General features: G+C 41.7%; 1 protein-coding gene across 1 annotated transcript in view; it reads left to right on the forward strand.

Moving 5' to 3' along the window:
- LOC131697784 (monocarboxylate transporter 8-like) overlaps positions 1-17681 on the forward strand; it is a 44550-nt gene that overhangs the window by 19927 nt on the left and 6942 nt on the right. Inside the window, exons 2-5 of the mRNA XM_058989078.1 lie at positions 4892-5036; positions 6531-6984; positions 7977-8120; positions 8977-9205. Of these exons, the coding sequence (XP_058845061.1) occupies positions 4892-5036; positions 6531-6984; positions 7977-8120; positions 8977-9205 (972 nt within the window). The remainder of the gene's footprint in view (positions 1-4891; positions 5037-6530; positions 6985-7976; positions 8121-8976; positions 9206-17681) is intronic.

A 17681-nucleotide genomic window follows, 5' to 3' on the forward strand; every position in this document is an offset into this window, starting at 1 on the left:
TTCGATCGCCTGCATTAGTCACGTCTTGGGAAATTTGCTGTTACTGCTTTAAAAAAAAGAAGCAAAGGCATAATAAAGCAGGCCTTTTGACTATAAACTGAGTTTTTATTTTCATCTGTATTTTATTCACGTGAATCAGATTTTGTTCCGCAAAACTAGTTTTAGGATATATCTTGTGCTGCAGAAAAAGGCCCCTCTGTCTTGCCCTGTATGGGCAAATCATTTTACTGCCGTCTGTAAATGATTCTTACAGAGAAAACAACCCATTCTTTACAAAACGAGAACTAAACAAACCACTAGTTTAATTCAAGTTTAATAGTAGAGCATGTGAAAAATGAAAGGGACTATGCTAAAGATACGGAAGATAAGAACATGTGATTTTAAGTATTGTACCTCATGCTCTAGCTTATTCCATGCCACTCATGGGCTTGCCGTTTAAAAACACTGTGGAGCCTCCAGCGAAACTCGGTAACTTTGCACAGCCAGGGCGAGAACCCCCCCTGACTGTATGACTCGCCCTACACACCTAACCACTCTGGTCACTTTCTTACTACTCTTTAGTAGGCCTGCCTGTGCTCTTCACCAGGATTTCACAGTGCTTTTATAGTGCTCTGCTACACAAGCTGACCGAAGGGTTGAATCAGTACACTGTTGAAGGCATCTACAGGATTTAGTTTCTTGCAAGTTTTACCTTGTATTTGTATGGATTGACCAAAGGGGATGCTCTAGTGTTATTTTTTTGTTGTAAAGACTCTTAAACATGTTTTAAAATCATTATAATTTTTCTGTTTTGTGTCATCGCCAACATGGAGAGAAAAGTAGGTAGAAATTCCAATTTTTACCACCTACTGGCAGATTCTCTCCATGTAGGGAATCAGTTCCACAGCTCTTCTTTTGCATGCACGTGACAACTGCCCTAAAATCCTTTTCTCCGTCACATATCATCAACTTCAAATACAGGGAACTTGTCCCTGGAATGCGGCCCCACTTTAGCTGGAATCACCCTATGCTTTAACTAGGTTTTACTGCATTCAACCTTTTATAAGGGCAACTACTGTAGCTGTTCAGAATAGATTACAAAGATAGTTTCAAATTAAACATTTGCTGGGCAGCAGTGTGGCGTAGTGGTTAGGGCTCTGGACTCTTGACCGGAGGGTTGTGGGTTCAGTCCCTGGTAGGGGACACTGCTGCTGTACCCTTGAGCAAGGTACTTTACCTAAATTGCTCCAGTAAAAACTCAACTGTATAAATGGGTAATTGTATGAAAAAAAATAATGTGATATCTTGTAACAATTGTAAGTCGCCCTGGATAAGGGTGTCTGCTAAGAAATAAATAAATAGTAAAAAGATAAACGGATCTGCCACATAAGAAAGGCAGCCAGAAAAAGATGATACTTTATAGAATTAGAATAAAGTTACTCCCATCTGTTTTTGTTCTAAAAAAAAAAACTTGATTCTCTCTGTTGATCATTAGTGCGGTCCTATAAAAAATACCTGTTTATGTTAACCATTTTTTAGAATTTGGAATTTGGTAACGTTACATACTGCGTATATATATATATATATTTCTTCATCTTTACAACCACTGGCATGGAGACCAAGAACTTTCACAGTGTAGTACCAGATACCATGAATTACTGTAAAATTAAATTGCATTGGCTTCTGTCACACCTGCACATTTCACACTTACTGTATGTAGCAAAATGGAATTGTAAGATTTCTGGAATTATTTCATAAGCTACAAACACTTAAACAACATAACATGGCAAAAATAAAGCAAGTTGAAATACAAAAGGACAAATCGTGGAGTGAATATCGTCTTGTACAACACTGTATGCTATATTGTGATAATGTATTTGTAGTGAAAGTACAAGTTAGAGGCGATTATTAAAGTCCTCATAAATCATTCCTCGATGTCTTGTTTGTTTGTTTCAGTGTTAGGGTATTTTCTTTTCATTGAATGTTAATGTTGCAGATTAATGTTGTAACACATGCTTTATTATAAAGCGATAGTGTCTGGAGTCCCTGTATTTCTCAATTTCCTGTTAACGATATAGCATATTTCATTGTCAGTATTTTGTAATTAGGCTCCAGCCGTGGTGATGTTGTGAAATTTTTAAATGGGTGGAACGTGTGGTTGACCAATCAGAGAACAGCATTTCTGCCAGCCGTTTTATCTCTCTCTCTCTCTCTCTCTCTCTCTCTCTCTCTCATTTATCTTTACTAACGTACTGTGTAGTTTTCCATAAGCCTGCGGCAAAATAAAATCCTGAATTAAATGTTTAAATGTCAAGAAGCACAAATAAGCAGGTGGTTTCTATGAGTCAGAATGGCCTGAAATGTTGAGAGATTAAGGGCTGAAATCTGAAGATAATACAAAGGACTACATTATGTTTGACCTGAATAAAACTAACAGGAACCTACAATAATTAAACTGCTCACCTTGAAATAAGTTTCAAGCTGTTTTAGTTTTTTATTGTTTGAATGAAAATCCCGGTTTTTCTGCAATAATGAATACAGTGCTGCGTTCCTGAACCAGTCTGATCCAGTCTAGTCCAGACCCGGTTCAGATCAGTGATTTGTTCGGAGTGCTGATCGTCAACTCTACAAAGGCCTTGTCTCTATTTTTTTAATTTTAAAGTTTTTAAATAGCTGCTAAAGTAAATACAAATGGTTGTGCTTTTTGAAAGGCTTCAAAAATATATGTACAATACCGTATACATACAGTGCTGTTTAGTAATCAATCTAATTTCATTGATGTAGCGCCTTGCACACCACACCAAAGCACCTTACGAAAGAATAGAACTGATTCTGTGATGATGCAGCCATGTTTGAGGCTTTCCAATTCATTAATACATTTCATCATCAGCGCTTCTAAGAACAGGAACCGGCAGTCAAAACTATAAATAAACTTACATACATGGAGGTTTCACATTAGTAACCCTGTACATGAAGGAAAAATCTACAGAATTGATTGATAATTTGTTTTATTACCGTTTCATTCCTCCCACTTTTAAACACAGTTCTCTGATATATCTATACTCTATTTTAAAATTGTATTAGTGTAGCACAACCTCCGAGATGTCAACAACATCGTGTTCTACCATGTTATAAAAAAGAAAAAAAATGGACGCAAAACTCAAAAACTCAAGATCCGATCTCCATCAGCCAGCTCCTTTCAATCTGTAAAGAATATTTTAAACAAATAAACAAAAGACAGATAAATGCATTCAAATCACACCATTCTATTCTGTGTCAGAGCGGTACAAAATGTTGGCAGGCAGCATTATCATTTTGAACTGAAGACATCTTCATTAAGCAAGATGTATAATAAATGACGATAAACAAAACCCTTTACTTTGGAATACAGCATCGTGAGAAGCAGCTTTTACAAGCGAGAGGTACAGAGGAGATGTTTAAATTGAAGCACTTCTGAAAGTGAAGAAATGAAAAGAGTGCTTTCCCAAAGGAAAGTCCAATTAAAAGGAAAAAAGTGGGGGCTTGGTGGCTCAGCGGGCTAATCCACTGGCCTTTCGTGCCTTGCAACCTTGGTTTGACTCTGGTGTAACATCACCATTGGCTGTGAATGTAAAGCGATGTGAGGTTTCTATAAATACCCCTGAAAATACATATGACCAGGTAATTGGCAGGGAAATCCTTGAACCATGTCCAACAGTCAAGCAGAGATTGGACTATGGTGGACTTTTTCATTGTTGGACTGCCATGTCAACCTTCAATCAATGCCCCCACACCCCACCATCCCACCCCTCAACCTTTATCTAATTTTCGGACTTGCCAGGGGGGTTGGCAGTCGAACTGTCTCCCCTCATAGCCAGTTGAGAGAAGTCAGGCCACATTTGAAGGCAGTACAGAGTGTCCTGAAAGGTTGAGCACCAAAACCAATCAAATTTATCTTGTTTAGCTTTTTTAAGGATACATTAAAACATTTTTTTTTTAATTTGTTCTTTAAGCAATGCATTTAGTCTCAATAAAGACAACATTTTTCTTCCTGTCCACACTACCTAAACATGCGTTGAAACCATAAGATTACCATTCACTTCTTTCACAATCCTGTTATCAGAGTGTAGTGATGCACGCTTAGTTATTGTGAATAGTTATTGTGAACGACACCTGTGCCTTCTGCCAGTTCTGTAGCCAATTCAACGCTTGTCTTCTTTCTATTCCTTAAGGATATTATCTTCAAGTATTGCTCATCCTTGTTAGACAGCTTCCAGTCCTGGGTTTGTCAATTACAGATGATGTTTCTCTGTACTTGTTGATTATGCTTCGGATACCACACCTTGAAAATCAAGTGATACAAGCTATTTCACTCAATGTTTTTCCTTTTTTATGCAAGTCAAGGTTGTTATAATAGTAGAAAACACTAGTGGAGGCTTTGAGTAAATTGTTGTTGCTCATAATGCATCAGAGTAGAAAAATGCAACATGTCTAAGACTTTTGCACAGCAGTGTATTTTAGAAACTTATTGCTCAACTAATCATATAACAGAATTGAGTTCGAAATGACAGGAATATTTGCAGGTAATATTACAATTATATCTCTGGCATTTGAAGGCAAAAGGAAAAAAAAAAGAGTTTTTACTCCTGGTATCAAATTTCTAAAGAAGGCAAATCTAATTATTAAACCGGCTCAAATCAAGTAAAATGAAGTTGGTGGACTAGCTCCCACCAGTCATAATTTCACATCAATAAACCTCAATCACAGACAGAACTACGCTCAATAAACTAGCCTTGGTACCCTAGTAATGTAAAGAGTGCCAGTATGTGGCCCTGTGCTGTCTGTCCTTGGTGATTGGAGCCCATGTTGTTTAGTATGGCTGTAGCAGTGCATCTCCTGTGTAGGGCTGACTGTGTCCTCCTTTCTCCTTCAGCCTGGGTGGGTGCTCTGGCCATGGGGATGATCTTCTTCTGCTCTCCCATCGTCAGCATGTTCACAGACCACTTTGGCTGCAGGAAGACTGCTTTGGGCGGGGCGTTCGTGGCTTTCATCGGGCTTCTCACCACCTCCTTCACAAAGTAAGAAACAAACCTGCATTCCTGGAACTCTTATCACTGTACATCCAGTGCTAGAGTAAGCAACTGTGGCCCCCGACGCCCATTCAATTGCAGGTCCAGTCTGCCTGGTCAGTTCCATTGGTGACTGCCGCAGTCGTGATGTCAGAGTCACCCAGCTACCTTGGTTCTACATGTCTGGAATTGGTATCAAATACCAATAAATAAATACAAACAGTAATATTAGGACATTTATCAGGGGTGCACATGTGGCACTTTGGTGCTAGATTCAGGGTACGCATATAGCTCCAGCAATATTACATTCTGGCACCAGTTTTGTTTTTTGTATTATTATTCCTTAGCAACCATAGATGATGATAGTTTCTCATTGGGTCTGGACAACTCACATGACCCACCCAATTTATTAAGGATGGAACTGGATGGAACAAAGTCCTGCAATGGACTTGAAAAAAAACACAAACCTCCCTACCCCGATCTTGAAAGACTCACCAAAAAAAATTCAGAATTTATTTCAACTGTTTGAAACTAGTTGGCAGGGTGACATTAACAGGAGTGATATTTAGTGAGTGTTGTATATAAAAACATTGGTCCATTGTATAAATCAATGCAGCAGGTGTATCCTCATGTGTGTCATGTTTCAGTGCCATTAGGCATGTTGTATAATAATGTTTTTTTTAGTATGGCTCACTTTCATATCTGTATATTTTTTTCCAGTTTCTCACATTTGTTATTTGTTTAGAAATAGTTACCAAAGAGTATTTAGAGAAGCCTGGGATTTCTGTATGTATTTCTGATAGGAGTACAGACACACTTCTGAGAATATTATCAACGCTAAAATATCGAAACTAAACAAAAACAAAGCATTCCCTGTGACAGAAATGTTTACCCTTTGTGCCACCCGAACTCATAGTGCCACCCGAACTTCATGGGTTTCAGTACAAAATGTACCTGCAGGCCTATTGTATAATCAGCTGTTTCTGAGCAAAACTAAATAAATGCAATGAAAGTGAAGAGGGAAGACAGAATTGTGTTTTATTGTATGTCTAGACTTCTATTTTTGTATCTTTCTATTTTATTTATTTCTGTATGAATTCAAGTGTTATGTGCTACCTGTTGCTGTACTGCATATTAACTTGGATATAAGCCTGGCTCTAAAATGTAAAACGCTGACCAACTTTATTGTAATGATTTTTATTTTTAAATACTCTTGTCCAAAAATAAATGTTCCTGCAGCTGGGACCAAGAGGGCTATCATTTTATTTTTATTTTTTATAGTTCATATCATACTTTCAATGATCGGGGGCCAATCGAAAGGGAAAGTGGATAAGATGAATGGTATAGATTAGTATAGTGTATTGTATTACTATATAACACATGCAGCGTTAGTATAAAAATAACGAGGGTCAGTGTTCTGATTTATCACTGTTTTGATAATTGTAATAAACCCCAATATGTTGAACAATATTTAATCATTCATTTCTCTCCCTCCCCGGACAGTTCCCTGGGACTGCGCCTCTTCACCTACGGGATCCTGTTTGGCTGTGGCTCCTCCTTCGCTTTCCAGCCCACTCTGGTCATCCTGGGACATTACTTCCGCAGGCGACTGGGGCTGGCCAACGGCATGGTGACGGCCGGCAGCAGCGTTTTCTCCATGGCCCTGCCGGTGCTGCTGAAGAAGGTGGTGGGGCCGCTGGGTCTCAGCTACACCTTCCAGATCCTCAGCGCCTTCATGCTGGTCCAGGCCTTCCTAGCGTTGATCTTCCAGCCCCTGCTTCCCACCGCACACAGCTCACCCCACGCTGAGGGAGAAGGGGGGAGTAGGTGGCAGAGGGGCCTGCCACAGATGCGCAAGTTCTTTAACCTGAGGGTTTTCCGCTTGACCACATACAGAGTGTGGGCGTTCGGAGTGGCCACAGCGGTACTGGGATATTTTGTGCCATACATTCATTTGGTGAGTTTAGACTGCGAAAAAATGTGTTTTTTTAATAAGTAACTTATTTTAACCTGTTATACCAAAGCCCCTTGATCACAATATTGGCGATAAATAGAAACAAACATTTCACCAACAGAGGACATTCATGGAGCACTGTAATTATTCTGTGAGGGAATGTGGTTCTTCAGTATCTGTGCAGAGAGGACACAATACCGTAAACACCGTTTGCAGTAAAGCATTTGTTTTGACCTGACTCAGGTTCTTCATTGAAACAGAGAAATCTGTTAAAGGTTTCACCACTTCATGAGATAAGGGAGATATATTTATCTTTCATGTAGAATCTAAAAAAGTTCAAACTTCAGAATTACAAATACAGAACTGTTTTAATTTTCTCTTCCTCCCCTCAGAATCTTCCAATGAGGAACGAGCTGGGTTCCTACATGTCTTTCTGATTCGACGAGGCGGGTGTTAGACATGATTGACACCCAGCTTGTCTTAGGTCCCACCCTGCTACAGTCAAGTCAGGCTGTGTTTCAGCCGGTCAGAAACAACAAATACTGTACATGTAATAATATTGTCTTTATAGTTACCCTGTTGCACATTTAATAGTTTTAAATGATGTTTCAATAAAGTACCCAAGTTGTCTCATAATAAATATATTACTGTAAAAGGTGGGTGCTGAAGTATGGTATTTTGTCAAAAAACACTGAAAACGAAGATACTTGAGAGCACTATACAGGTCTCAATACAGTAGTATTTAGGAAGGGTAATTGTATAATACATGTTTTACAATCCTTTCAGACTCTGTTCTGTTACCTCAGCTGCCACAAACTATGAATAAACAACAAAGCCATTGTACAGCTCTCGCTGAGTTTTTGACTTAATACAGCCGATTCTGAATCAGTAAAGCAAAGATTTAACTGCAGAGCCACACAATAAAATGTGCCCTTGATATGTAAAAGCTGCTGATAATGACCGCCACAGAATAATAGTTATTTTTCTGCTTTTAGGTGAACTACGTGAAGGAAGAATTTAAAGAAACTGAGAAAGAATGGATTCCCTTGGTCTGCATCGGGGCATCGTCAGGGGTTGGCCGTTTGGTTTTTGGGAAAATAGGAGACCTCATACCGGGAGTGAAGAAGATTTACATGCAGGTAAAGTGCAACCACAGTTATTATTATTATGTATTTCTTAGCAGACGCCCTTATCCAGGGCGACTTACAATTGTTACAAGATATCACATTATACATTATTTCACATTATACAGATATCACATCATTTTTACATACAATTACCCATTTATACAGTTGGGTTTTTACTGGAGCAATCTAGGTAAAGTACCTTGCTCAAGGGTACAACAGCAGTGTCCCCCACTGGGGATTGAACCCACAACCCTCCGGTCAAGAGTCAAGAGCCCTAACCACTACTCCACACTGCTGCCCAGTTCATTCAAACATTTGTCTTAATGCTGTTAAACATGACAAATGAGTGAAGGTGTCCATTTGAAATATGCCTGATAGGTGTAGAATATCATTTAAACTCCACAAGGTGCTGAAAGGTGTCTCCAAGGCTATTAATCCATTCACTCATTAATATTTCACACAATGGGTATTGAGAGTGATGACCTAGACAAATAATGTTAGTATCATTTTAAAGTGCGTTTGAAGGGCTTTCCAACCAAAAATAATGATTTTACAACAGTCATTGACTCTTTAGCTGACATGACGAAATGAGAATGTTTAACAGAGAGAAACGCTATTTTTAAATGAACGCTTTAAATTAGGCTTTCAGTGATAATATTTTGAATGTTTAATACATTTTATAGTTAAAAAATACCTTATCAATAGGTCCCCAAGTGGCTCACCTGTGCAGGGTGAGTCATACAGTTAGAGGAGCGAAGTTTCTTGTCCTGTTGCCGGTCTGCACATGGGGTAAATAAAATGTTTAGGTACCCCTGCCACCCTGGCAGGGTGAAATGGGCCTATTAACATGAAGTGAACTGCTTGCCAGGTGGCCTCATTCCTGCTGCTGGGACTCATGTCCATGATGATCCCGCAGTGCTGTGTGTTTGAGGGCGTCATCGTGGTCTGCATCTTCCTGGGGCTGTGTGACGGCTGCTTCATCACCACCATGGCCCCCATCGCCTTCGAGCTGGTCGGGCCCATGCAGGCCTCCCAGGCCATCGGCTACCTGCTGGGGCTCATGGCAATCCCCATGATAGCCGGGCCGCCCATAGCAGGTTAGTAGAAAGATCACTGGGCAAAGGAAAAAAGAGCATATTTAAGACTGGAAATCTATGTTTAATTCATTCATTCTAACCCTTTGCATTTTCAGTGATTTAGTATTTATTGTTACCTTTCTCATTTAATTTTGTATTTATTTAAATGTAATATACAGTATTTGGTGCACAATGTATCAAGATATTACAAATTATGAACCTTGTAAAAAATCAAAGTAAAATTTACTGTTTAAACCTTTATAGACTTATTTAGCTTGATAAAAAATTGGCCTAGCACTAAATCATTCAACATTTTTGTGGAAATCAGTTTGAATTAGACAGCAAATAACTCCTGTGAGAGCTTGAGGTACCTTAGGTCAATGCATTAAAGCATTTAAGGGTTAAAAGTTAAAATAACTAGAACCATCTTTGGGGACATATAAAATTAGTGTATTGAAAAAATGGGATACATTCAATTGATCTGAAACGTGATCTAAATACTGCCACTGAGATAATACAATTTTTTTTTTTTAATTTAGTAGTCTCCAATTAGTTTTTTTGTAGTTTTCTTCCCAATTTAATAGTGTCCAATTTATTTTTGTTTAGCTCAGCTCACCACTACAACCCCCACACTGTCTTGGGAAAATCTAATTCACCTTTACCATAATGTGTGTGTCTTTCACATAGGAGTGGGGCTTATAACTATAGTTAAAAGGTTTGCATCACCTAGAATTTTAGGATTAAGACAAAAAAAAACTATAGGAACATAATTTAGATATTTTATTTAACATCATGTAATCAAAAAACTACAAAATGGTATCGCAAATATCTACCGGAAGCCATAGTACAGTATTTCATGTTCAGTTTCAAAATGTCACATTTTTCAATTTCAGTTTTTCGTTAAGTATATAGGAAACTACAAAACGGTATTTAATTCAATATGTTAATGTAACATTATTCAGCAGGTTTCATCAATCTTTATTTTATATAGCGCCTTTCATAGTGGACCACCATCACAAAGCGCTTTACAAGATGCAGTAACAAGAAAATCCATAATACTTTATATACAGAGAAAAGCATAATACATGATACAGTAAAAAACAATGCATAATACAATACAGTGGAAAGTGCATAATACATGAAATACAGTGAAAAATGCATAATACATTGTAACGATCACTCTGCACAACTGAGAAGCAGTTGCACTGTCCTCCCTAAGGAGATACTACTGGCCCTATTCCTATAGCTAAATAAGTCAGCAAGAGTGACAGACAGCAAAAGCAGGGACGTCAGAGGTGTCAATTTCACGAACAATCAGTTTATTATTGTGAACAATAATGTCAACAAATGAAAAAATGAACAAATGAAATGAAATGAATAATGATAAGTAAGGAATTCAAATAATTGCAGGTAACAGGTAAGAATAAAGCTGGTACAGATGTAGGGACAAACAGAAGGCTAAACAGATTCGCAAAGTAGAAATGAATATAGTGTCCGGAGGGTCTCCAATAAACCCACACTCACAAACACAACACACACAGATAAAGACCAAGGATAAATAAATAGATACAGACGAAAAACAGTGACTTGTGGAAACAATTACATTTAACAGTCTCTATGGCAATGGTGGGAAAATGACAGGTAGGCCCAACAAGTCCAGTAAAGCAGGGTAATTGAAATCCATACAAAGTAACAAAATAACAAAAATACAGGAAACAAAGTATCAAATTAAAGTAGAAAAAATCCAAACAAAAAAGAAATGATCTCACCCACAAATAAGGCAGTCCAGCAAAGTGTCCCGAAATGATGGTGATTGTAGAAGGTTGAAAACATTGAGTACGTTGAAATTGTTGAGCCTGTCCAGTAGTGTTGAGTTGAATGGTGAACAGTTGTTTGAAAAAAATCAGGAGGATCAGGAAAAAATGGAGGCTGTCACACATAAAACAACAAACACTAAACAGACCTAGAAAAACAGCTAAACTTAAACAAGTAACAGTGAAAACAAAAAGAGCAGTTTAGATAAAGCGCAGTGACAAAAGAAAATGAACGGATGCACTGGAATTATCTAAGGATGGTAATAGATTCACTGAAATTTAAGTAGAGAAAATGCTGTAGTTAAATGGATTCCTCTGAGAAAGGGAGTCTCTCTCAGGCCTGATTAGCCAGCTTTAATACAACTGCTGGCTACTAAAGAGCTCTGAGATTGGAGGGGTGGAAATCTGAATGCGCCAATGGGGAGAGAGGATGAACAGAGGGTGGTTGCAAGGAACTATGGGAAATGAAGTTTTGACCTGGCCAGGCTACTGACCCTAATTAAAGGGACAGGTGGGTGAGACTTACACCCACATTATGTAGCATGGGAATTGCTACATATTCCCCCCCCCCCCCACACTGGAGGTGCAAGGGACGAACGCCATAGTAGCGTTTTAAATTAACAATATTGACAGTATCCTCTTTGAAATAATCTGGCTCCCCCCACTTGACTTTGTAGTTGTTGGGTCCAAGTCTCTTGGTTACAAGAGCTGGCCCAAACCATTTAGGGGCAAGTTTTGCGGAAAACTTCCCAGAGGCATCAGATAAGGGGTGAGATCTTATCCAGACTAACTCACCTTCTTCATACTGACAGTGTGCTCTCCGGGCATTGTAATTCCGAGCTTGCCGTTTTTGAGCTTTGGCAACGTGATCCCTCACCTCTTCGGCAATCTGCTGCTGGCGATCTAGCAGTTGGTAGGGATCGGTGGATGGAGCAGGAGCAACAGCGATTAATCGGTCCAATGGGCCTCTGATGGTCCTTCCGAGCGCTAGTACTGCAGGAGAGAAGCCAGTGGTTTCATGTTTGGCGGTGTTGAGGGCGAAACGAAACTCGGGTAGCCACTGATCCCACAGCTGATGGTTTTTCCCGACGAAAGATGCAACCATGGTCTTTAAGGTGCGGTTCACGCGTTCTGTCAGGTTGGTCTGTGGGTGGTAGCTGGTGGTGAGTTTTTGTACGACTCCCCAGGTCTTGCACACCTCTGCGAGTAGCTGGCTCGTGAACTGAGGTCCACGGTCTGAAAGAATGTGTTGCGGTGTTCCCCATCGAGTGAATATTTCCTGCGTCAAAATGTTCACAATTTTGGTGGTCTTACTGTCCCGCAATGGAAACAGCTCAACCCACTTTGTGAAGTAATCAACAATGACCAGGATGTAAGTGTTACCTTTTTTACTTCTTGGGAAAGGTCCCATTAGGTCCAGACCCAGCATCTCTCCGGGCTCCTTCACAGTAGTGGACTGGAGTTGACCTGCAGGTTTGGTGTTGGACGGTTTGTACTTCTGGCAGGTTTGACACTCCTTTATGTGGCGCCATGTATCTTTACGGATGGAGGGCCACCATGCAACCTCCAGCATGCGCAACAGGGTCTTCATCCTGCCCAGGTGACCTCCCAAAGGGTTGTCATGGTAGTGGTGGAGGAAGGAATCCGTCAGCTGTTCCGGAATTACCAGCTGGTATCGGAATCCTTGTTTAGGAATGGGCACCCGGCGATACACAAGTCCCTGCTGTTGGATGAAGGAGATGCGGTTATCATTGGCAGTATTGGAAGCAATGTCATTGATGATGTCAGAGATAGCTGGGTCTTTGGACTGAGCGGCCGCAATCTGGTCCATGGTGGTGGGAAGATCCATGCTACTCGCAGGGGCATTGCTAGCACACACTGATGCAGAAGGAGTTGAAGGTGGTACAAGTGGAGCTCTGGAGAGTGCATCAGGTACAAGATTCAGACTACCTTTCCTGTAAATAACGGTAAAAGTGAATTGTTGTAGGCGAAGAGTCCAGCGGGTCAGTCTGGAAGAGGTTTTTGGGTTATTGAATGCCCAGGAGAGTGCAGCGTGGTCAGTGACAACCTCAAACTCCATCCCCTCCAGATAATGCCGCCATTTTTCTACTGCCCACACGACAGCGAGACACTCCTTTTCAGATGTGGAGTAGTTTTTTTCGGCAGAGTTCAGTAATTTGGAGGCGTAGGCTATTACCTTCTCATCATCTCCTTCTAGCTGAGTCAGAACCGCTCCTAGTCCTACATCGCTGGCATCAGTAAAGACTCGGAACGTCTTGTTGATGTCCGGGTGAGCGAGGACTGGAGGACTGATCAAAGCTTCTTGGAGGAGTTTGAAACTCTTCTGGCACTCTCCTGTCCATTTCCAGGGGACATCTTTCTTTTTCAAGTTGTTAAGTGGGGCAGCAATATCCGCAAACCTGGGGATGTACTTGTGGTACCACCCTGCCAAACCTAGGAACCGTTGAACCTCCTTCAAGTTGGTAGGAATGGGATATTCCTGGATGGCTTGGAGCTTGAGGGGATCAGCAGCTACACCCTCACCTGAAACCACATGACCAAGGAAATGGAGAGTGTGTTTAAAGAAGTGGCATTTTTTGAGATTGAGTGTAAGACGGGCCAGATGAAGTTTGTGGAAGACAGCTTCGAGGTCTTGAAGATGCTGTGCGGAGTTTGGTGAATAGACAATTATGTCATCTATGTAGACGAAACAGATCTTCCCTCGGAGGTCTCCTAACACTCTCTCCATCAGCCGTTGAAAAGTGGCTGCAGCATTTTTTAACCCAAATGGCATTACATTAAATTGATAAAAACCAAAGGGTGTGGTAAACGCAGTCTTCGCTCTACTTCCTGAGTCCATCGCCACTTGCCAGTAACCCGAGCGTAGATCAAGGGAACTGAATACCGCAGCACCACTCAGGGACTCCAGGATGTCATGAATGAGGGGCATGGGATATGCATCAAAGACAGTCTTTGCATTCAGCTTTCTGTAGTCCACACAGAACCTGTAACCACCATCTTTCTTCTCTGTGAGCACCACTGGAGAGGACCATGGGGAGTTAGATGGTTCTATAACTCCGTCCAGAAGCATGTCTTGGATGTGTTCCTTGATTAAAGCCTTCTTCAGTGGAGACGCTCTATACAGTCGACCCCGAACAGGGACTTCGTCCTCAGTGGAGATGGAGTGACGGGTGACTGTTGTCATTCCCAACTTATCAGTGCAGACTGAAGACCACTTTTGCTGGAGGTTCTGGAGTTGTTGCTCGACAGGAGATGGTTCAGCTGAAGTGATGGTCATGGTCACCTTCGCCGGTTGGCATGGCTTTGGATCAGAGGTGGTAGGTGGCTGGCAAGATGTATGGAAGTAGAGGCTGACACTCGATAAGGACCTGTCCCAGGAAGCTTCCCCCTCATACCGTGGCAAAAAAGGATGGTAGGAGAAATCCTTCTGATGTTTGACACCATACTGCCTATTGACAATGTCAATCTGGGTATGAGTTTTCTCCAGGAAATCCAAGCCTAGAACCAGGGGAAACGTCAGGTGATGATCCTGTAGGAGATATGTGCCTAGAAACCAGATCTCTCCGTGGAGAAGGTAAGTGAGGCGAACTTGATCTTTGGCCTGGTGTGACTGTCCATCCGCCAGCATGAAATACTGGTCCTGTGCAGACTCCAGCTCTTCCCCTGGATGAGCGATCTTCCTCCAGAGACTCTCTCTCATCAGAGTGAAGGTGCTCCCAGTGTCCAGGACTGCAGGCCCTTGGAGCCCTCGAACGCCTACATCCACGATCAGCAGAGTCAGGCTTGCAGCAGGAACTATATTTTTCTTCTTTTGGCTTCTCACCATGCTGACCTCTGCCGGCTTCTTCATAGCTCCTTTATGGCTCCTATTGTCCTGAACGGCTTTGCTGGATTTTGCCTTGACCCAGTATTCCCGCTGAGCAACGTTGTCTCTCTCCACCTGGGTCCCGATGCGCACCAGTTCTGCCACTGTCTTCACTGTTCCCCTAAGACAGCTTGCCAGTTTGGGATTACAGCTGTTTAGAATGCGACAAACCAACTCAGTCTCCTCCAAGTCTGGCTTCCAGCGCAGACATAGGGCACGATAGTCGTAGGCGAAGTCAAGGATTCGCTCGTCAGGCAGCTGGACTCTGGAGCGGAGTCGGTCTTCCACTTCGGTCTGGAAGTCAGATGGCAGAAAGGCTTGACGGAAGACAGTCTTGAACTGTTCCCAGGACTGGATTCCCTTGCGCTCCGCGACCCACCAGCTCTTTGCTGAGCCTTTCAGCACACTGGACATGGTTGCCAGGATCTGATTTGGTGTCATGGGTCGTAGCGCTAGGAATTCATCACATTTGTCCAGGAAATCAATGGCATCGCTGCTGGCCTCCCCGCCAAACTCTGGGAAGTTGATTTTAATGGGCAGCTTTGCTTGGGAAAGACTCCCTTCAGTTCTGGAGCCATGGTAATCAGCAGACCCACCGTCAAAGGAGAATTGTTGTGGTGCAGACTGCTTTCTAGAGGAGAGAGACGGCAAAGAAAGTGGCAGACGAGGGGTGCTGGTCTTTTTGAAGAGTTTCTTAAGCTCTTCTCCCCACAGCACATCGCGGCGTTTCAGGCACTTCACCACTTCCTTATCCATTTCGTCAAGGGCCTCTTGCCTTCGATTCTCCATATCTGCGAAGCGTCCTTCGATGTAACCTCGCAGGACCTGTTCACGATTAATGCTGCTCTCCTGTAACTCAGACAGCTGTGTTTCCAGTTGCTCAACACGGTCAGTGAGATGGGAACAGTACTCAGTCAATTGCCCTATCACAACACTGTCAGTAAGGTTCCCTTCATCATCATCGCCTCCAGAAAGATCTGCCCCTTCCTGGGTAATTCCCCGTACGGGCCACCAATTCTGTAACGATCACTCTGCACAACTGAGAAGCAGTTGCACTGTCCTCCCTAAGGAGATACTACTGGCCCTATTCCTATAGCTAAATAAGTCAGCAAGAGTGACAGACAGCAAAAGCAGGGACGTCAGAGGTGTCAATTTCACGAACAATCAGTTTATTATTGTGAACAATAATGTCAACAAATGAAAAAATGAACAAATGAAATGAAATGAATAATGATAAGTAAGGAATTCAAATAATTGCAGGTAACAGGTAAGAATAAAGCTGGTACAGATGTAGGGACAAACAGAAGGCTAAACAGATTCGCAAAGTAGAAATGAATATAGTGTCCGGAGGGTCTCCAATAAACCCACACTCACAAACACAACACACACAGATAAAGACCAAGGATAAATAAATAGATACAGACGAAAAACAGTGACTTGTGGAAACAATTACATTTAACAGTCTCTATGGCAATGGTGGGAAAATGACAGGTAGGCCCAACAAGTCCAGTAAAGCAGGGTAATTGAAATCCATACAAAGTAACAAAATAACAAAAATACAGGAAACAAAGTATCAAATTAAAGTAGAAAAAATCCAAACAAAAAAGAAATGATCTCACCCACAAATAAGGCAGTCCAGCAAAGTGTCCCGAAATGATGGTGATTGTAGAAGGTTGAAAACATTGAGTACGTTGAAATTGTTGAGCCTGTCCAGTAGTGTTGAGTTGAATGGTGAACAGTTGTTTGAAAAAAATCAGGAGGATCAGGAAAAAATGGAGGCTGTCACACATAAAACAACAAACACTAAACAGACCTAGAAAAACAGCTAAACTTAAACAAGTAACAGTGAAAACAAAAAGAGCAGTTTAGATAAAGCGCAGTGACAAAAGAAAATGAACGGATGCACTGGAATTATCTAAGGATGGTAATAGATTCACTGAAATTTAAGTAGAGAAAATGCTGTAGTTAAATGGATTCCTCTGAGAAAGGGAGTCTCTCTCAGGCCTGATTAGCCAGCTTTAATACAACTGCTGGCTACTAAAGAGCTCTGAGATTGGAGGGGTGGAAATCTGAATGCGCCAATGGGGAGAGAGGATGAACAGAGGGTGGTTGCAAGGAACTATGGGAAATGAAGTTTTGACCTGGCCAGGCTACTGACCCTAATTAAAGGGACAGGTGGGTGAGACTTACACCCACATTATGTAGCATGGGAATTGCTACAACATGATACAGTAGCAACAACACAGCAGCTAATAGCAGATATCAGGCTTAAAGAGCATGGAAAGCAAGAGAGAACAAGTGGGTCTTTAGAGTTGATTTAAAGCAAGTGATGGTGGGAGCATCACGCACCAAAACTGGGAGAGAGTTCCAAAGAGTCGGAGCCATGAAGCTAAACGAGCGTTCCCCAAGTGTGGTGCACTTATGCTTGGGGATAACAAGCAGGCCAGAGTCAGAGGACCTCAGCTTGCGGGCAGGGACAGAACGGGTCAGCAGGTTGAGGAGGTACTCGGGACCTGTGTGAAGAAGGGCATTGTAGGTGAGCAGGAGAGTTTTGAAAATAATCCTGAACTTTACAGGTAGCCAGTGCAGCTGGGCAAGACGGGGGGTGATGTGTTCATGCTTTTTACATCTGGTAAGGCATTCTGAACTAGCTGCAGTCGGTTTATGGTGCGTGCTGGGAGACCACCATAGAGAGAGTTGCAGTAATCGAGTCGAGAAGAGACAAATGCATGACAGAGTATCTCCGCATCCGGGAGAGAAAGGTAGGGACTTTGGAGATGTTTCGAAGATGGTAGAA

The sequence above is a fragment of the Acipenser ruthenus genome, chromosome 16, assembly GCF_902713425.1.
Source record: "Acipenser ruthenus chromosome 16, fAciRut3.2 maternal haplotype, whole genome shotgun sequence".
Taxonomy (NCBI): domain Eukaryota; kingdom Metazoa; phylum Chordata; class Actinopteri; order Acipenseriformes; family Acipenseridae; genus Acipenser; species Acipenser ruthenus.